The sequence below is a fragment of the Chiloscyllium plagiosum genome, unplaced genomic scaffold (assembly GCF_037043375.1).
Source record: "Chiloscyllium plagiosum isolate Xiang-an unplaced genomic scaffold, Cpla_swu_hap1 HiC_scaffold_10, whole genome shotgun sequence".
NCBI lineage: Eukaryota > Metazoa > Chordata > Chondrichthyes > Orectolobiformes > Hemiscylliidae > Chiloscyllium > Chiloscyllium plagiosum.
The window spans coordinates 23433254-23454688 of record NW_028270148.1 but is presented as its reverse complement, the minus strand read 5'-3'; the positions used below and the strand labels follow the sequence as shown (position 1 = coordinate 23454688).

General features: G+C 42.0%; 1 protein-coding gene across 2 annotated transcripts in view; it reads left to right on the top strand.

Annotated features, from left to right (window-relative positions):
- The window catches only part of rasgrp3 (RAS guanyl releasing protein 3 (calcium and DAG-regulated)), a 145543-nt gene that overhangs the window by 86368 nt on the left and 37740 nt on the right, over positions 1 to 21435 (top strand). The window contains exons 4-7 of one of the 2 annotated variants that reach the window (XM_043695504.2): positions 1536 to 1598; positions 8524 to 8655; positions 13517 to 13667; positions 16693 to 16866. In XM_043695504.2, coding sequence (XP_043551439.1) covers positions 1536 to 1598; positions 8524 to 8655; positions 13517 to 13667; positions 16693 to 16866 — 520 coding nt within the window. Of the gene's footprint in view, positions 1 to 1458; positions 1599 to 8523; positions 8656 to 13516; positions 13668 to 16692; positions 16867 to 21435 lie in introns of those variants that run through there. The other variant, XM_043695507.2, reaches the window with a different exon arrangement.

The following is a 21435-nucleotide window of genomic DNA, read 5'->3' as shown; positions in this document are numbered from 1 at the left end:
CTCTGTATGGGCAGTTATTGATGCCCACCTGTCATTCCTGGAGTTAGGTATTAAGCATAGGTTCCTGCCCCATTCTAAATCAGCAAAAGGCAGAGCCTAGCACTGATCTCTAACCCTACTTCACTCTGTCATTGCCTGTACCATTAGTTCGACATTCCTACTCAGTGACTATTGTATTGGAGGCCAAAAAAATAAATATAAACCTCAACTCTCGGAGCCTCCACTGCTATCAGATCAGATTGAACAGTTTTTCTTAACTTATCTTCGCAACTTAATTGGTAGAGGAAACAAAATTTCAAAAAATGTAATCATCTTTTTAAGAAGATGCATTTGATTTAAGAAAGGTCTTGGTGGTGATGCCTGTTTGGTATAGAATACATATTGTGTAAAAGGGAGCGAAGGGGTGATTAAACTTTTGTGGATTCTCAATACCTCTCTTTGTTAATACTGTCAAGGTGTTCCTGATGTTGATTTTCACCAGTCTAGAGACCAGTCCTGTCAATGTTTAGCACCCCAGGCCTTTAACTCCTGCTGAGCAAGATTGAGAACACCTTCTATATGTGTCAGCAGACATGGAAAAGTACTGTATTCCAAATCGGGGTAAAGTTAAAAGATTATTTAACAGGATTCAGTTGGAGGCTTCCTCTTGATCTTGAAATCAGTAGATTTTCTGAAACAAAGTCAGAAGATGCTGGAGAATCTCAATGGGTCTGGCAGCATAAATGGAGAAAGAAGCCAACTTAACGTTTCGAGTCCGGTGTTTTTCTGTTCAAAGAATCATCCTGGGCTCAAAACATTAACTATGTTTCTCTCTCCTCGATGCAGCCAGACCTGGTGAGTTTCTCCACCATTCTCTGTACTTATTTCAGATTTACAGCCTTTATTCCAGTCGATTTTCTGATTTGGGGTGTACGCAGACTCTGCTTCACAAAGGCGGGTAATGATGAATGTGAAGAGTGAAGCTTCCTGGTGAAAGGTGAGAGACCTAAAATATTAGCTTTGTCCTTACCCCACAGATGCTGCTGGACCTGCTGAATGTTTCCAGCATTTTTCATTCAATTTCAAATTTCCAGTATCAGTAGACATAGGTTTCGAACTTACTGTGTGAACTGGTGAAAGAAATATCTGTGTTCAAAAATGGCAATTGGAATGTGGGTAGCATTTCTTGCTGTTAAAGGTATTTGAGGTTTCCTACGTGAAACTAGCTTGCTTACCTCCATCTCAGTAGCAGGAGAGAATTCCCTGCAACCTGTTTAATTCTCATTTAAAAAGAAATCTTTCTGCAGAAATCAAAATTAACCATGTCTCGAATCAAGTGTGGCAACCTACTATAAAAGAGAGCTGGGGAAAGTGGCTTAAGAGAAAGGCTTGACTCGAAATTACCTCAATCGGTTAGAGTGCAGGCTTTTCTGTTTATAAGTTAAAGGGGAATCAAGCTCGAAGAATTCCTGTGTTAGCTGTCACTGAATCAGTACCCGGAAAGTTAAACAGCATGTGCGAACACAGTGTCAGGCTGTTTTCCTTGACCTTCGAACGTATCGGGAAGCCACCGGTGAAGACTGCGATGCATTTCGACTCAAAATCTGCCACTTAATGAGGTAAGAAGCTGAAATGGCCTCATCTTTAACCGGAGGAAATAAATAGAGGGATCCTTGTGAGCAGGGTTATTGGCTCCATGTCGTTACAGTATGCACAATAGCTTCTCTCAGTAGGCCTGAGATGAGAAACCTTGTTTACAGCCTCACAAAGGACATAAGATCTGTGGCTTTCTTCATTTTGCCAAAATGCAGCAAGGGAAGTGTAGGGATCAAGATGAGGTCAACCAGGTGGACCTCATAGAATATGAGTTCCCTGATTGGGGCTGGTAATCTGGTCCAATCAGAGAGCCCAGGCTGACAGATAAGAACAGGCATGTCAGGGGTTCTGTTCAATCTAGGAATTAGCTCAGAGGGAGCTGGGTCAGTGTCTTGTACTCTCCACGTGTAAATAAAGGGTGACTTGGTGATGGTCTTCATGAAGTTATTTCAGGAAGATCCTCAGCTCGCCAATAACTCACCATTCCATCATTTATTCATATGTCAAACAGTAAATATTGGCGGAATGTTTGACACTAGGGAGCCATCAGAATCATCATATCCTGTCTCCGTATGCAGAATGGGGCTGACCTATGTGTTGCTTGGCATCTGCAGTCCTCACTTTTTTTTAGATTAGATTACATTACAGTGTGGAAACAGGCCCTTCGGCCCAACAAGTCCACACCGACCCGCCGAAGCGCAACCCACCCATACCCCTACATTTACCCCTTACCTAATACTACGGGCAATTTAGCATGGCCAATTCACCTGACCTGCACATCTTTGGACTGTGGGAGGAAACTGGAGCACCCGGAGGAAACCCACGCAGACCCTGGGAGAATGTGCAAACTCCACACCATCAGTCGCCTGAGGCGAGAATTGAACCCGGGTCTCTGGCGCTGTGAGGCAGCAGTGCTAACCACTGTACCACCGTGCCGCCCTTTCTCCTATGTGTTGCTTGGGTCAATGTTATCCATGATTTAGAATGGAGGAGACAGGACTCCCAAAAGACAGAGAGAGAAAGGAACTTTAAAGACGAGGAGACAGAGCAGGGAACAGTCTTTTTCCATTGAAAACTGCATGTCTGGCAGATATGAGCTATGTAGAGAGATTAATCCAATTCCATTTGTTTCTAATTTGTTGATTTACTCACAGCCTTAACTTGTGTGGTCTGAGATAGATATCTGGACAAAGGCATTTAAGCAAGTGGTGCACATGTTTGCCTGAATGATTCTTGTATATTAGTTAGGAGGACGGTATGCCTGGTATTAATGAGTACAGGGAGTTTAATCCAGGAGAAATCCATTAGCCAGGGCATCAAACCTTTGCCAGGTGTATGTCCAGAATTCTGATCAAGACTTCTTGTATCATCCCATTCTCTATGTCAATAGAAATAGCTTCAAATATATGAAGGCTTTCAATAAGTCCATTACAAAGGCAAGGTTTTCACCTAATTGGTTTATCCCTGTTATAGAACATAGAACATAGAAGAATACAGCGCAGTACAGGCCCTTTGGCCCTCGATGTTGCGCCGATCCAAGCCCACCTAACCTATACTAACCCACTATCCTCCATATACCTATCCAATGCCCGCTTAAATGCCCATAAAGAGGGAGAGTCCACCACTGCTACTGGCAGGGCATTCCATGAACTTACGACTCGCTGAGTGAAGAACCTACCCCTAACTTCAGTCCTATATCTACCCCCCCTTAATTTAAAGCTATGCCCCCTTGTAATACCCGACTCCATACGCGGGAAAAGGTTCACACTGTCAACCCTATCTAACCCCCTAACCATCTTGTACACCTCAATCAAGTCACCCCTAAACCTTCTTTTCTCTAATGAAAACAGCCCCAAGTGTCTCAGTCTTTCCTCATACGATCTTCCTTCCATACCAGGCAACATCCTGGTAAACCTCCTCTGCACCCGTTCCAGTGCCTCCACATCCTTCCTATAGTATGGCGACCAAAACTGCACACAATATTCCAGATGCGGCCGCACCAGAGTCTTATACAACTGCATCATGACCTCAGGACTCCGGAACTCAATTCCTCTACCAATAAAAGCCAGTACGCCATATGCCTTCCTCACCGCACTATTTACCTGGGTGGCAACTTTCAGAGATCTGTGTACATGGACACCAAGATCCCTCTGCTCATCCACACTACCAAGTATCCGACCATTAGCCCAGTACCCCATCTTTTTGTTATTCTTCCCAAAGTGAATCACCTCACACTTAGCTACATTGAATTCCATTTGCCACCTTTCTGCCCAGCTCTGCAGCTTCTCTATATCCTGCTGTAACCTGCCACATCCTTCCTCACTGTCAACAACTCCTCCAACTTTCGTATCATCCGCAAACTTGCTCACCCAACCTTCTAACCCCTCTTCCAGGTCATTTATAAAAATGACAAACAGCAATGGTCCCAAAACAGATCCTTGCGGAACACCGCTAGTGACGGCACTCCATGAAGAAACTTTGCCATCAACTACTACCCTCTGTCTTCTTCCATCCAGCCAAATCCTAATCCAAACCTCCAACTCACCCTCAATGCCATATCTCCGTATTTTCTGCAGTAGCCTACCATGGGGAACCTTATCAAACGCCTTACTAAAATTCATATATACCACATCTCCGGCTTTCCCCTCATCAACCTCCTTCGTCACCTTTTCAAAGAATTCAATAAGGTTTGTGAGGCACGACCTGCCCTTCACAAAACCATGCTGACTATCCTTGATCACATTATTCCTATCCAGATGTGCATAAATCCTATCCCTTACAATTCTCTCTAAGACTTTGCCCACAACAGAAGTGAGACTCAACGGCCTATAGTTACTAGGGTAATCCCTACTCCCCTTTTTGAACAAGGGAACCACATTTGCTATCCTCCAGTCTTCTGGCACTACTCCTGTAGACAAAGAGGACATAAAAATCAAGGCCAATGGCTCTGCAATCTCCTCCCTTGCTTCCCAGAGAATCCTAGGATAAATGCCATCAGGCCCAGGGGACTTATCTATTTTCACCTTTTCCAGGATTTCCAACACCTCTTCTCTACATACCTCAAAGCCATCCATTCTACTTATTTGTGACTTAGTATTCACATCGACGACAATGCCCTGTTCCTGAGTAAATACTGAAGAAAAGTATTCATTCAGTGTCTCCCCAATCTCTTCCGCCTCCACACGCAACTTCCCCCTACTATCCTTGACTGGACCTATTCCTACCCTAGTCATTCTTTTATTCCTAACATACCTATAGAAAGCCTTAGGGTTTTCCCTAATCCTACCGACTAAGGACCTTTCATGTCCCCTCCTTGCTGCTCTTAGCTCTCTCTTCAGGTCCTTCCTGGCTACCCTATAACTCTCAATCGCCCCAATTGAACCTTCACTTCTCATCTTGAGATAGGCCGCCCTCTTCCATTTAACAAGGGATTCCAATTCCTTATTAAACCACGGCTCCCTCGCACGACCCTTTCCTCCCTGCCTGACAGGTACATAATTATCAAGGACACTCAATAGTTGCTCCTTGAACAAGCTCCACATATCATTTACACTTTTGCCTTGGAGTCTACTTTTCCAAGCCACACATCCTAAGTCATGCCTCACCGCATCATAATTTCCCTGACCCCAGCTATAACTCTTGCCCTGTAGTACACACTTATCCCTCTCCATCACGAGAGTAAAAATCACCGAATTATGGTCACTACCCCCAAAGTGCTCACCTACCTCTAATTCTAACACCTGGCCTGGTTCGTTACCCAGAAGCAAATCCAGTATGGCCTCACCTCTTGTTGGCCTGTCTACATATTGTGTCAGGAAACTCTCCTGCACACATTGAACAAACACTGACCCATCTAACGAACTTGAGCTATAGCTTTCCCAATCAATATCAGGAAAGTTAAAGCAATGCCTGGTTCATGCCAACATGTATAAGGAATGGAAAAGATTCTATGACCATGACAAATGATATCCAGCGATAACTTTATTCAGAAGTAAATGGTACATGATGAACAGTCCTAAGGATTTATTGTGATTGCTCTGTTCCATTGTACAGCATGGTAGCTCAGTGGTTAGCACTCTGCCTCACTGCACCAGGAACCCAGGTTTGATTACACCCATGGGCGACAGTCTGTGTGGAGTTCGCATATTCTGCCCACGTCTATATGGGTTTGCTGTGGTTGTCTCCCAGAGCTCAAAGAGGTGCAGGCTAGGTGGATGAGCCATGGTAAATGCTGCATTGGAAAAGGTGCAGAGGAGATTTACCAGGATGTTGCCTGGTCTGAAAGGAAGGTCTGATGAGGAAAGGCTGAGAGACTTGGATCTGTTCTCATTGGAAAGAAGAAGGCTAAGAAGGGATTTGATAGAGACATAAAAGATGATCAGAGGATCAGATAGGATAGACAGTGAAAGTCTTTTTCCAAGGATGATGATGTCAGCTTGTACGAGGGAGCATATCTACAAATTGAGGGGTGATAGATTTAAGACAGATGTCAGAGACAGGTTACGCAGAGAGTGGTAAGGGCGTGGAATGCCCTACCTGCTAATATAGTCAACTCAGCAACATTCGTGAGATTTAAACAATCCTTAGATAAACACATGGATGATGATAGGATAGCGTAGGGGGACGAGCTGAGAATAGTTCACAGGTCGGCGCAACATTGAGGGCCGAAGGGCCTGTTCTGCGCTGTATTGTTCTATGTTCTATGTTCTACGTTCTATGTTCTAATCAGTGCCTTTATGGTGGCTGATAAGGGTTGGATACCAACACTAACACCCGAGCACAGTCAGCCTTTACTCCAATGTATCACCTTATATACCTCTGATGTAAATGGTTTAAGTGCATGTCAGCGGGATTGGAGTTGGGTGGTTCCTCCTCTGACCCAACAAGATCTAACAGAACCAACTGAACTCGGGCTACATCGAGATTGCCAATCCGCTGAGTGTCAGGGCTGTAGCACTGATCTCAGGAGCTCTGCTCACTCTCCTCTTCAACACTGCTGACCCGATGACATTTCCCAAGGAGGCCTGGTGCCTGACATATATTGTTCCTACTCCAGTTTACTGTTCATGCAGCAACCTGCTTATTGCAATGACGGAGAGGCTTTGTGCTTAGGGCATCGAGTGGAATATTGAATTCCCTTCGGGCACAATCAGATTAGATTAGATTAGTTACAGTGTGGAAACAGGCCTTTCGGCCCAACAAGTCCACACCGACCCTCTGAAGCGCAACCTACTCACCTACATTAACCCCTTCATCTAACACAATGGGCAATTTAGCTTGGCCAATTCACCTAACCTGGACTGTGGGAGAAAACCAGAGCACCCGGAGGAAACCCACGCAGACACGGGGAGAATGTGCAAACTCCCACACAGTCAGTCAGTCGCCTGAGGTGGGAACTGAACCTGGGTCTCTGGCGCTGTGAGGCAGCAGTGCTAACCACTGTGCCACCGTGCCACCCACAGATTGATTGGATGCAAAACCAACTCCAAAATAGAAGAAAAGTATCTCTTTGTATGTGATTCATTTCTTAATATTCTTTGAGGAAAATCCCCAAAACTGAGTAGTCTTGCATTCTCCTATCTCCATCCAGCCTCTCCCTTGCTTAGTTGGCCCTAGGATAGACCAATTCAGCACTTTAGACTTCGTCTTCCCTTCTGAATCCAATCCTGTTCCCGGTTGGGTGTTTACAAAGATCCATTTTGATAAAGTTAATCAGAACTGCACCATAACAAATGTAAAATAATAAATAATATTAAACTGTTTTCAAAACAGTTGCTGAATGCTTTGCTTTTCTCAACACTATGGTAAGAAAGGACATTTCCTCTGCTCCATTAGTCCTGAAGTGTGGTCAGACCACATATCCTGAAATTGTACACCTCTAGCCAATGATTTTCTATCCATTAAGGTGAATGGATGGAAAACCAAGGGCTGGTCAGTTTAATGTATACCTTGACCTGATTGGAAAAATCTCCCTTAAGTGCCTGATATTTTTGACACTGACCTTTAGATTCATTAATTATTGCGGATGGATCAATTTGATTTCTTCTATTCAGTACTTCATTTTATCTAGATTTCCTGCTGCTTTGTTCAGTGTGGGTTCACATAGAGAGGGCCACACCTGGAGAATTGAAAGCTCCTGAGGGACAACCTTTTCAAACAAAGTGTGGTTCCTGTGTGGAATGAACTGCCAGAAGAAATGGTAGATGCAGGAACAGTTATAATATTAAAAAGACATTGGACAGCTACATGAATAGGAAAGGTTTAGAGGGATGTGGGTCAAACACAGGCAAGTGAGACGAGCTTAGTTTGTGAAACTTGGTTGACATGGACGAATTGGACTTAAGGGTTTGTTTCCTGTCTGACTCTATGACTCTATTTCTAGGCACCACTCTTTAGGAAGGGTATGTGAGCCCCAGAAGAAAGGCAGTATAGTTTCATTAGAGTGAGACTTGGACTCTAAGGGCTGACTTCTGAAGAGACGATAAGGCAAACCAAGGTTGTATTACCTGGGATTTTAAAGGTTTGAGGATCTGATTAAAGGTTTTGGCATATTAAAAGGAAGAGAAAAGGTAGTTTGGAAGTAACAGTGTCAGCTAGTAAGTCAAGGGGCCATGGTTTGAAAATTAGGTTGTGAGGTATGAAATTAGGAAAATCTTTTACCTGCAAAGCATTGTACCATTTTTGAACTCCTTTCCTCAAGTTGTAATTGTTGGATCAATTGTTTATCTTAAATGATTGGTAGATAATTTTTAATGAAAGGTCTTGAGGGTTAGGAACCAAAGGTACATGGAGTGAGGTCACAGCTTAGGCATGTATGGCTCGAGGGGCTAAATAATGATCAAACTTCATTCCAAGTGTTAACCATGAAGTGTTATCGTCTGTCTGATGTCTTGGCTTGCCAAACGGAAAGCTTGTAATTCACCTGTCTTTCTGCGCGTGGATGTACAGGTACTGGATTTCTGAATTCCCTGCTGAATTTAACTTGGATCTCGGTTTGGTTCGTCTGACAGAGGAGTTTCGGGAACTGGCCAGCCAGCTGGGATGTGAGGAGCACAGTAAACTCATCGACATCTCCAGCATGTAAGCAAGTGTTTGTGTGTTTCAACACCTGACAGTCAGCACATGCTGCTGATACTCATTATAGAAATTATCTTTTGCATTGAGTGCCAGATAATTATAAACTTTATTTAAGGGATAATTAGGTAACTTAGTGAATTCTATATGGTACAATACTCTTGAGGTTGTGAAGGGTGCTCTATATCTTTTAGATTACTTACAGTGTGGAAACAGGCCCTTCAGCCCAACAAGTCCACACCCAACCCTCCAAAGAGCAACCCACCCAGACCCATTCCCCTACATTTACCCCTTCACCTAACACTATGGGCAATTTAGCATGGCCAATTCACCTAACCTGCACATTTTTTTTTGGACTGTGGGAGGAAACCGGAGCATCCAGAGGAAACTCATGCAGACACGGGGAAAATGTCCTTCTTTTTGAAAGATATTCAAGTGACATTATTCTCTTTATTTCACAAGCACTTTTAGCTTCTGTAATGAGAGTGCCTTTTTCCCATATAAATGCAATGACTTCACAAGGAATACTGGCTACGCTGTCTAGAAATTCTAGTAATCAAACTTTATAACGTTGCACCTATGCAGTAAAGGTGCTAGGTGAGCAATCATACTGACAGTTTAAAGTGCTTTTGGTGTGGGAGAAATATTAAAGATTCAGAATGCAAGATTTAATGTTGTGTGGGGCCACATCAAACCATGTTAGGTTGTGGTGCAATGAATAGGATGTAATTGTAATGAAGATGCCCCTTGGTAGCAGTGATCATAATCTGATAGAATTTTTCATTCACTTTGAGTGAGAGAGAAGTCGGTCCAAAACTGATATTTTAAACTTTTAATGGTAGTTATGAGAACATGAAAGCAGAGCTAGTTAAAGTGGACTAAAGCTAAATTAACCCAAGATATTGGCAAATAGAGAGGCAGTGGCAGACATTTAAAGGCTATTTCAGAATGTACTCTTTCCAATGAAACTGAACAATTCCAAGCAGAAAACCCATCATTTGCAGCTAACCTAAAAAGTTAAATAGTAAAGAAATTGCATATAATTGTGCAACGTTGGGAGGCAGGTCTGAAGATTGGGCAGAATATATATAAAAAAACTAAGATTGACTAAAAGATTAGTAAGGAAGGAAATAACATCGAGTATGAGAGAAAGCTCGTGGAAAGGTAAACATACTGGTCTATAGACCTTGAAAAAGAATTGACAAAGAACATTGACCCTAAGCAAAGTGGGGCTGGGGAATTAATAATGAAAAATAAGGACATGCCAGATTATTTGAAAATTATGATTATTAGGGAAATGGTACTCAGTAAATTACTGTAGCAGCAGGCTGACAGGTCCCTGGCTCCTGATGGACTTTATCCTCAGGTCTTAAAAGTTAGGCATTGGTTTTAGTTTTCGAAAATGCCCTTGAGCCAGGAAAGGTCTCGTTACACTGGAATGATAGCAAATGTAACTGTTTTATTCAAAAAACAGGAGGGAGACAGAAAGCAGGAAACTACAGGAGAGTTATTTTAACATCTATGATAAGGAAAACATTACAAGCTATTATTAACAATGTTATAGCAGGTCGTGTAGTCAAGGTGAAGGTTATCTGATAGAGTTCACATGGTTTTATGAAAGGAAAATCATGTTTAACGAACCTATTAGAATTATTCGAGGAAGCAACACATGTTGTGAATGAAGGGGGGGCCAGTAGAAGTACTTTCATTAGACTTACAGAAAGCATTTGATAGATGCCACAACATTGTTGCAGAGAATAAGTACTCATATTTTAGAGAGGTAACTTATCGGCATGTATATAAGATTTGTAACTCACAGGGAAACGGTGAGTGGGCAAAATTTTCTGACTGGCAATATGCAACAAGCTGTGTGCCATAGAGATCAGTGTTGATGCCTCAACTTTGTCAAATTTGTATCAGTGATTTAGAGGAAGGGGCAAAATTAAAGTTGCTAAGTTTGCTGATTCCACAAAGATAGATAGAAGAGTAAGTTGTGAAGAGGAATTAATGAGGCTACAAGGTCAGATAAAAAGTTAAGCAAGCAATTTAACGATTTGGCAACAGATGTTGGAAAATGTGAAGTTGTCCATTTTAGCAGGAAGAATGAAAAACAAGTATGCTATCTAAATTGGGATTGCAGATCTCCTCATTGCAGAGGGATCTCAGTGTCTTCATGCATGTATTGCAAGCGGTTAGTTTGCAGGCACAGCAAGTATTTAGGAAGAGAATGTTATTGTTTATTGCAGGCCATTAAATACAAAAGCGGGGAGGTTATACTTCAGTTATGTAGTGCACTGGTGAAACCATATCTGAAGTGCTGCATATAGTATTAGTCTCCTTGTTTAAGAATGAAAATGCATCTAAAGCAATTCAGAAGGGCTACTAGACTAATACTTGGGAGAGGCAGCGACATCGTGGTATTATCACTAGACGATTAATCCAGAGACCCCAGTAATGATCCGGCGTCCTCAATTCAAACTCTACCATGACAGATGATGGAATTTTGAATCAGTTAAAACTCTGGAATTAAGAGTCTAATGATAGGCTTGAAACTGATGTCAATTGTTGGAAAACCCCTTCTGGTTTACTAATGTCCTTTAGGAAAGGAAACTGCCATTCCTACCTGGTCTGGGTTACATGTGAATTGCCCTCTGGATAATTAGGGGTGAAGAATAAATCTGGCCCAGCCAGCGATGCTTGCATTCCCATGAATGAATAAAAATAGGGTGTGTTGTCTTATGAGGAAAGGAAAGGCTAGATTCCTATCAACTGGCATTTAGAAGGATTGGAGGCAACTTGATTGAAGCATTTAGAGCCTGAGAGATCATGTCAGGGTCATGTGCAAACATTTGGTGGGAGAATTGAGAACGAGGCGGTCTGCCTAAGACAGAGATAGGGAGGATATTTTTCTTCTCAGATGGTTGCTGGCCTTTGGAACTCTCCTTCTCATAAGACAGTGAAAGCAGAGTTTTAAAAAAAGTATTTTTAAGACAATGGTAGATAGATTGTCGATAAACGAAGGGACCAAAGGATAGGGAGGAATATGAGTCATCAACTCAGGTACAATCTCGTCAAATGGCAGAGCAGCCTCAAGGGGTCAAGCTGGCTACTCCTGCTCCTAATTGTTGGTTTGTATGTGGGGATCTCTACATTGGGAGAAAACCTATCCGCATTAGTATGTTGGAAATATTGCAAGTATAATTGCTGAAGACTGCACCTGAAGATTGGCTGGATTTCCAATTTTGGTTCTAAAATAGACATTAGCCTCTTTATTAATATATCCAGAGAACCAAATGTGTGTATTGAATAGCTGCCAAGGATGCTTTAATGATGTCTAAAGTAATTCATGTTTCAAAGACCTCTTAATGTACCACACTTTATGCTCATTTTTCATCCAGAATCTTGGTGTGGTGAGGCTAGGGTTTTGCCCCTTGGCCTCTGTGGGACTGGTACTATCAGAGGATTCCATCATTTCTGCTTTAATAGATGGTAGTATTATCTATCACATCATTTAAAGATCCATGCTGTGAATGTTCCCAGTTTTAATATTCATAAAGACCCATATGTCACTGTCTAAATATTGTGCTCACTTCCTTCCAGTGTGATTATAAAATCTTTCTGACATCAAAATGGTGAGTAATATTTAAATGTGTTGAAGTACCTGTTCAGTACCAGATCTTTTGTAAGGACATGTCATCTCTGATGTAATCTAATAAACAGCAGACTCCCACAAACAGCAGTGAAATAGATGACCAAATCTTCTGTTTCAGATATTGGCTGAAGGATTAGTGTTGGCCATGGTGCCCGGGAGAAGGCTTCTGGTCTTCCATTGGGGCTTATCTGAAAGGTGATGCCTCTGAATATATAGCACCCTTTCAGAATTGCATTTCAGTGCCAGCTTAATTGTGCTTCCGTCGCCAAATTGAAGCTTGGACCCGTGACTTTCAGCCTTGGTTCACGAGGTTGTGTTCACATCTAGGCCGACTCTGCAGCAGGAGAACTGCTCTAATTGGTGGCCGTCTAATTTAGGCGACCCTTTACTTTCTGACACTCAAGGAAATGGGCTGCAGGTTCCCTCCAGGGCTTGAAAATCCAGGCTGACACTCCGGTGCGGCACTAATGGTATGCTGCACTGTCAGAAGGGGTGACATGGTGGCTCAGTGGTTAGCACTGCTGCCTCACAGCGCCAGGGACCTGGGTTCAATTCCAGCCTCAGGTGACTGTCTGCATAGAGTTTGCATGTTCTCCCCATGTCTGCATGGGTTTTCTCCAGGTGTTCTGGTTTCTTCCCACAATCCAAAGGTGTGCAGGTTAGACGAATTGGCCATTCTAAATTGCCCATTGTATTCAGGGATGTGTAGGTTAGGTGCATTAGTCAGGGATGAATGTAGAGTAATTGGGAATGGGTTTGGATGAGATAGTCCTCAGAGGGTCAGTGTGGACTTGGTGGGTCGAAAAGCCTGTTTCCACATGTAGGGATTCTAAGAAGGGCTGGAGTTTTTGAAGGACATGTTAAATTGAGATCCCAGTTGCCGCCTTAGACAGAGGGTGCAAAACGTTCCAAGGCATTGGTTTGAGGGATGCTATTCCTAGTTTCCCGCAGTGTTTATCTATCAATAGCAGAACAGATCATCTGGCCATTCTCATGCTGCTCTCGTCGGTACTTTCTGTGCACAAAATTTCCACAACAGTGACTACATTATGAAAATAATTTGTTGCCGTGTTGTCCCTTTCACATTTGCATCGGGCAGACAAGAGCGCTATAAAAATACAAGTTCCTGAATTTACGGTGATAACGTGACAGTAGATGAAGTTCAGATTTCTCACCTTGGCTAATCCATTAACATCACTCTTATTTTTCAAACAGTCCGTCCTATGACTGGATGAGACGGGTCACTCAACGTAAGAAGGCTTCCAAGAAGAAGGGGAAAGCTTCTCTGTTATTCGATCACTTAGAGCCACTGGAGCTGGCAGAACACCTTTCCTTCCTGGAATATAAATCCTTCCGACGGATATCGGTTTGTCATTGTTCATTTCAGAGAGTTGGTTTTGTTGTGTTTAAAATGGCACATTTCGCAAATAAAATGTCACCATTCTTAGCCAACACCTTGGCACTTACCAAATGTTCTCCCGTTTCCTTACAAGTGGAGAATTCTATAAGTTTCCCAAATTCATTCCAAATGTATAATGTTCTAGTTCAGATCACCGAACGTTTCTGCTTGGTAAATTGAACAACTGTCCCTCCTGCAAACTGGGACTCAAAGATTTCAGATCCTCATGTGGCTGCAAGAAAACCTCATCCATCAAGCAAAATTCTGCAGATGCTGACAATCTGAAAGGAAATCAGAAAATGCTGGAGGAACTCAGCAGGCCTGGCAGCATCAGTGGAGAGAAACAGAGTTAATGTCTCAAGTCTGGAAATGACTCTTGCTCAGAACCCGAACTCTGAATCCTGAAGAAGAGTCACCCTTGTTTCAATGTTAATTCTCTGCACACATGCTGTCAGTTTAGCTGAGTTTCTCCAGCATTTTCTGTTTTTATTTCGGCCTAACTTCCTGTCTGTATCTCCCTCGTTTACCTGTCAAGCTTCACCTTAATTGTATCTATGCTGTTCACCTTGATGAGCATTTTTGTGTCTTCTTTCAACTGTGACGCTCTTTACCATAAAACAAGTTGCAGTTGCCTGGAGTTTCTGTTCCTTCCCCTGCTCTGCAATTAGCTATTCTGGCATGGAAGGGAGGGGTTATGCTCACATTTACCTGGATTGGTGAGCAGTTTCCATCAGGGAAGGGTGTGATACAGAAGAACATCTCCAGATGGACCATTGAGTGAACCTAGGTTCCTGTCAACCATCCCATGTCAGCTATTTGCTGATCGGCACAGCTGGAAGCTTATGTCTCAATGTGTCTACATTAACTATGTGAGGAGGCAATGATGAGTACAACATTAAAAGGCAAGTGTTAACGAAAGTTAAAATTATCACAAAATGCAGAACATAAAGGGGAGATGGTGGCATTGTGATAATGCCACTGGATTGGCAATCCAGAATCCCAGGGTCATGTTCTGAGGGTAAGGGTTTGAATCCTGCCATGACAGATGGTGACATTTGAGTTCAATAAAAACCTTAGTAGGAAGTTGATTTAATAGTGACCATGTGACCATTGCTGATTTTTATAGAAAGCCGTCGGGTTCACTATTGTTCTTTAGGGAAGGAAATCTGCATTCCTTACCTAGTCTGGCTTGCATGTGACTTCAAACCCATAGCAATGTGGTTGACTCTTAACTGCCCTCTGGACAATTAGGGATGGGCAATGAAGGGCCAGCTATACCCACTTCCATGATCGAAATTTTTAAAATATTAGCACCTGCACACTTACAAAAAAAGACTCAATTTTCACTTCATTTCTGGATTTCTTAAAAAGTCATGTTTTCTATGTTTATGTTGACTTTATATAGGATATAATTATTAGAACATTGCCTAAAGATTCATCAGTTGTATGAGATGGAGCCTGACTCATGTAAGGCCAATATGCTGGCTCAGTGGTTAGCACTGCTGCCTCACAGTGCCAGGGACCTGGGTTCAATTCCCACCTTGGGCAACTATCTGTGTGATATTTGCACGTTCTGTCTGTTTGGGTTTACTTTGGATGCTCTGGTTTTCTCCCACAGTCCAAAGATACGCTGGCCAGATGAATTGGCCATGCTAAGTTGCCCATAGCGTTAGATACATTAGTTGAGTTTAAATATAGGTTACCAATGGGTCTGGGTGAGTTACTCTTTGGAGGGCCGAAGGGCCTGTTTCCATACTGTAGGGAATCTAATCTATACAAACGTTAATATGCAGGGCATTTCACACTGCGGTGATGGACAATGTATGTTGTCCTGAAGGTGCAGTGTGATATGTTAATAACTAAAAGGTCCTTTTCTCATGATGAAACAATCCCACCAACCAAGGCATGTGACATGAGGAAATGGCAGAATGTTTAACTGCAGCATTAAAGTGTTTCACTGAATTTTTTTTTTACAGCGCAGTACAGGCCCTTCAGCCCTCGATGTTGCGCCGCCCTGTCATACTAATCTGAAGCCCATCCCACCTACATTATTCCATGTACGTCCATATGCCTGTCCAGTGACGACTTAAATGCACTTAAACTTGGCGAATCGACTACCATTGCAGGCAAAGCATTCCATACCCTTACTACTCTCTGAGTAAAGAAACTACCTCTGACATCTGTCTTATACCTGTCTCCCCTCACTTTAAAGTTATGTCCCCTCATGTTTGCCATTCCCATATGTGGAAAAAGGCTCTCCCTGTCCACTTTATCTAACCCTCTGACTATCTTTGATTTATCTATGAATGTTCTTGATGTTTCAGGTTATACCCACAACTCAGTGCTTTCCTCCCACTGAGGGAGTAAATGCAGCTTAAATTTATTCTAGATTTAGACTGCAAATGGTTCTGTTGTTCTTCACATCCAATGCTTTTACCCATAATTGCTTAGTGTTATCCAGTTTAACTATCTTAGAATGATCGTCTTGTTTAGTTTTCAAACAGAGGAAACACCATAAGCTTTGTTAAGTCTTATTACAATAGAGTAAATGGAACAAAGAGAAAGCGAGGCATTCCTGATGAAACATCAACTGTCCTGCTCCTCGGATGCTGCCTGATCGGCTGTGCTTTTCCAGCACCACACTCTTCGAGTAAATGGAACTAGCAAAAGCAAAAATTGCTGGAGAAACTCAGCAGGTCTGGCAGTGTCTGTGGGGAAACAACAGCTAATGTTTCAGGTGTAGTGACTGCTGTTCTGAATGGACCTTGTTATTGATTTCTGTGGAAATAGTAATCATATCCACAAAATAGATGGTACTGTTCCAAATCAATCTAATCCTGAATCAGATTGTTCAAGCATTCATTATTATTTTGGCAAAGGAGTAGGGCAAAGACCCATATGTAGAACAGGGCATCAACAATCAAGCTAAAGAAATGTTTTGAAAACAATAATAAGAAAATTAATTAAATCTTGAAATGGTGATTTCTTGCAGTTTACAGATTATCAAAGCTATGTTACACATCGCTGTCTAATGGATAACCCAACACTTGAGAGGTCCATCGCATTGTTTAATGGCATTTCCCAGTGGCTCCAGCTAATGGTTCTTAGCAAGCAGACTCCCGTGCAAAGGGCAGAGGTCATCACCAAGTTCATTAATGTGGCTCAGGTGAGTAATCTTCACATCAGTCCTCGTTGTTCCGTTAGTTACCAATCCCCACGGTGTGCCTGTTTTAGCATCCCCTCGGGGTATGTATGGAAGAATGTGTGTGGCACAAAGAAGGCCCAGTTAAATCTGGGTCAGTTTTACGCTTGAGAGAAAAACTGAAATAACATTTAACATGATGCAGGGCTATAGGGAGAGCATGGCAGGAGGAATTGATTTTTTGTTGCTGCGGTCAGGACCTGATACAAACGTGCTGGGTCGATTGGCAATCTTGCATGTTTCCAATAATAACTTTCCTATTAATGAGAAAACAGTGAGCCTTCAGCTCCTTCCAAAAAAATTAATCCTGTGAGGAAACAGAACAGGACTCAAAAACTGTTTGAGACAGTGTTTGCTGTCGAGACAATTTGTACACAGTCCAGAATTGCTCTGTAGCCAAAGCCAAAGTTACATTGTTGTTAAGATTTGAGGCTCAGAATGACTAATCCTACCTGTGATGGCCTGTACTATTCTGGCTGAGCAAAACATCTCAGAAGAGAAGGTGAGATGGAGACACTTTGCCAAACGAGTGAAGGTGCCTGGAGAAGGTGATCAAAATAATGGCTGAAGACAGAGGTTTTGAAGAGGTTTCTGAAGCTGGAGAGAGATGGGTCAAGGATGTCAGGTCTAAGGAAAGGAGCCTCTGTGAAGGGAGAGGAAACCAGATGAGATTTCTGCCAGCCATGCTGCAAAGGAGAGGCAGGTTTGGAGTGCTGCAGGGATGAGATTAAATAGATAAAGTGGACTGAATCTTTGAAGGGCTTTCTATGTGCCATAATTATATTGATTGGGCAGGGCAGGCTTGATTAGCTGAATGGCCAACGCCTATAAACTCAAGACTGTGGAAAATGATGAAGTACATTTTCTACTCTGAAGGGCAAAATTTATTTTCAGTAGTCAGGAGGTGAATGCCATATGAACAATAAGATGGACAATGTCTGAATCAGAGATGCTGGGTAACCAAGCAATATGTTTGTTTTCAATACTTGACAAATTTTTAAAAAATGCAACTCTGTCAGTGTGGCTGAAATGAAATAGGAGGGGGAACATTGTGTATGTAAATTCCTGACATAGAAGGCTGTGAGAGCCAAAAAAACTGCAGATGCTGGAATCCAAAGCAAACAGGCAGGAGGCTGGAAGAACACCACAAGCCAGGCAGCATCAGGAGGTGGAGAAGTTGACATTTCTGGTGTAACCCTTCTTCAGGACTTCAGAAGACTGTGAGCCCTGAGTCACATTGGGTAACAGTGGAGGAGTGTTACCTGGGAAGGGGGAATCTCAGGATCTTGAAGAAAGGAAGAAGAAAAGGTGAGAAGAAGTGGAAAGGAGAGCCAATGGTCAAAAAAAGTCTCAGATGAGAATGAGACATTACTATTTTAAAAGGTGTGAAGACAAGATTGATCATGTGATTACGAAGACTAAAAGGAAGATAAACATTAATGAGGACTGGTTGGATGAGTTCGCCAATTTCCTATAATTGAGTCATTCCTATAAAGTACATGATTTAAGATGCAGTAGTCTTGATTGTTTGATTGGTTTTCTTAATTTCTACATAATTTACTCTTTTTTTTTGGTGGAATTTCAATATAATGTGCTCTTAATATAATGTGGCTATTCCTATACAGTTGATAGTATTAAATAATCTACTATGCATGTTCCATCATCTGTTTAAAAACATACAGTATAAAAACCTACATGTTGTTGCCCTACCTAATGAATTAGAAATTTATCAGGATGCTTTTGTCGATGGAGCAACACATTAAATTTTGGGGCAATCTGTGATACAGCTGTTGGTAAGATTGGCTGAGGAAAGTTTTAGCTTCTTATCAGATCCTTAGCTGACAGTCTGTGGCTTGTTTATTTCTCTGTCATGCATTTCCTCTGTTTTTGACTGGTTTATGCTATATGTATAACATTGCAGGAAACCAGTCAGAGGTAAGGAAATGGGAAGAAATGACACTGATAAGGATGAGTAATATATGTTTGAACAACTTGGATCTAAAGTCCCCAAGCCAAGTTTTCCTCCTGGAGGACAGGATAGCTGACAAAGGACCAGCCTCTCTCACCCTCTAATTGGACGAGTGCAAGATTAATGATCACACCAGCATTTGACCCATCTCCCTCTGAACCCTTCCTATTCGTATACCCATCCAAATGCCTTTTAAATGTTGTAATTGTACCAGTCTCCACCACTTTCTCTGGCAGCTTGTTCCATAAACACACCACCCTCTGTGTGAAAAAGTTACCTTTTAGGTCCTTTTTAAATCTTTCCCCTCTCACCTTAAACCTATGCCATCCAGTTTTGGACTCCCTCACCCTAGGAAAATGACCTTGACTATTCACCCTATCCATGTCCCTCACAATTTTATGAACCTCTATGAGGTCACCCCTCAGCCTCTGACACTCCAGGGAAAAAGCCCCAACCTGGCCAGCCTCTCCCTATAACTCAAACCCTCCAATCTCAGCAACATCCTTGTAAATCTTTTTTGCATCCTCACCTAAAAGGGAAATTAATATTTACATCAGCAGCTTAAATAATAACTACATGTGGTGGAACAGCAGATGTTTGAGACCGCCAAAAAAGTTAATGCTCCAAACACTTTGCTCATTGTAGCTCATTTGGCAACACTCTTGAGCAAGAAGCATTCATAACCTGGACTGCTGGATTGCTGACCAGCCTTCCTACACTCTGCATGAGAAAGACTGTTAAGATAGGTAAACAGATGGTGCCACAAACAAATGGTTCACTCAGAGTCCTGCTGGAAATGCAAGTAGTCAGCAGTCAATCTCCTTTAACTTTATTGTATCTTCAGGAAATATAATCTGGGAATCATATAGCCCTCAATCGTAAGTTCTGATGAATATTGATGCCACAATAAGCATCATCTGAAAAAGAAATGCACAGATACCCTGGTCATTATTCTACTCTGGCTTTGTGATCTCATTATGCACAGATTAGCTGCTGCATTTTCCACATTAGAACATGAGAATATAAAAATGCTGGTTGATTTTGATAGGGTCTAGCCAAGCCATCATTCTGATTGATACCGACAGGCTGGATAACACCAGCCCAGTCCAGCTGAAATAATAGTGGTTGTAATGGATTTGTACATGAATCAGCAGATACTGAGTTTCTTTCGGCTCTGTAACCAAGCTAAGTGTTGGTTGCTGAGGGGAGCGACACCAATTCCACTGGATGAATTAGACCTTGAGGAATTTTGCTCCTTGGAAGTGCCTCAATCTTCATGTAACTGTGATCAGTCAGCTCTGGACACCTGTATCTCTGTCTAGCGCACACTATTGAAACTCAGAATCTTGGGACGCTTCATAAAAGGTGATGCCAGGATTACAGCTTGGCCAAAGGAGTAGGTTTTAAAGAGGGTCTTAAAGTAGAAGGTCTTAAAGAGGGTCTTAAAGAGTGAGATACTGAGGCACAAATGTTTAGGGAGGGGATGTGGAGAGCTTAGGCCTAGGCAACAAATATAGATTGAGTAAAGTTAGGAACGCCTAAGAGGCAAAGATTAAGAGATATCTGTGGAGCTGGAGAAGATAGTGGAGATAGAGAGGGGTGATTTATGAAGGGTTATTAAATAACAGTTTAAAATTCTGATCTTTGACTGCAAATCAATATTGATCAACAAGCACTAGGGTAAAGGTGAGAGTGGAAGAATTTTGGACAATCGTGAGTTTATGAAAGATAAAATGTTGGAGACTTCCACAATGCCAGGAGGGCATTGGAATAGCAGTGTATAAAGGAAACAAAAGGCATGAATGAGGGTTCCAGAAGCAGATGAGCTGAGGCCAAGGAAAGTTGGGTGATGTTGCAGAGCTGCTACATCTTGGGGCTTGACTGAAATGTAACTAAAAGAATGAGGCTACATGAGGGTTACTAAATTAGCAGTTTGCCCTAGTTCTGTCCTTTGACCATCATTTCAGCAATCTCAGGTGCTAGCCTTTGTCAGACAGATTCACAGAAACAGAACGTGAAATATGTGAGTGCCAACATCACAGAGTCAGAGAGCTGATTGGAATTTGTTGAAAGGATTACTAAGCAAAGAAACCTATTGTTCAGCTCTTAAAACAAAGTAAAAATTAATGTGTAACAATGTAAAAGCATTTGGTTTGAATGACAGCTGCCTGTTTGGAATATTTTAAGTCCTGCATCAGACATTATTTCTAGTTGATGCTTGGCAGTCTACATTGCCTAGCAATGTGATAGTCGTTTTATTCACATATCTCTTATTATCTATTTGAACATCATGCCTCAATGTTTTCATGAGCTGTGGAGTCATTTTATATAATTATTAATAATACAGCCAATATGTTTGTTAAATCTATGAACCATATATACTGAGAGAAGCAATGTAGCTGAGGCTATACTTTCTAGTGGTGAGTATCCTGTTGAGTTTTGGTCTGTTTCATGTTAATGTGTATGTGTCTATTGTAGTATTATACTGTAGACTATACTGTTACCATTCCTCTTACCTTGAGTTGGTGTAAGGGCTTATTTGGTTTACAATGGCAGAGCAACAA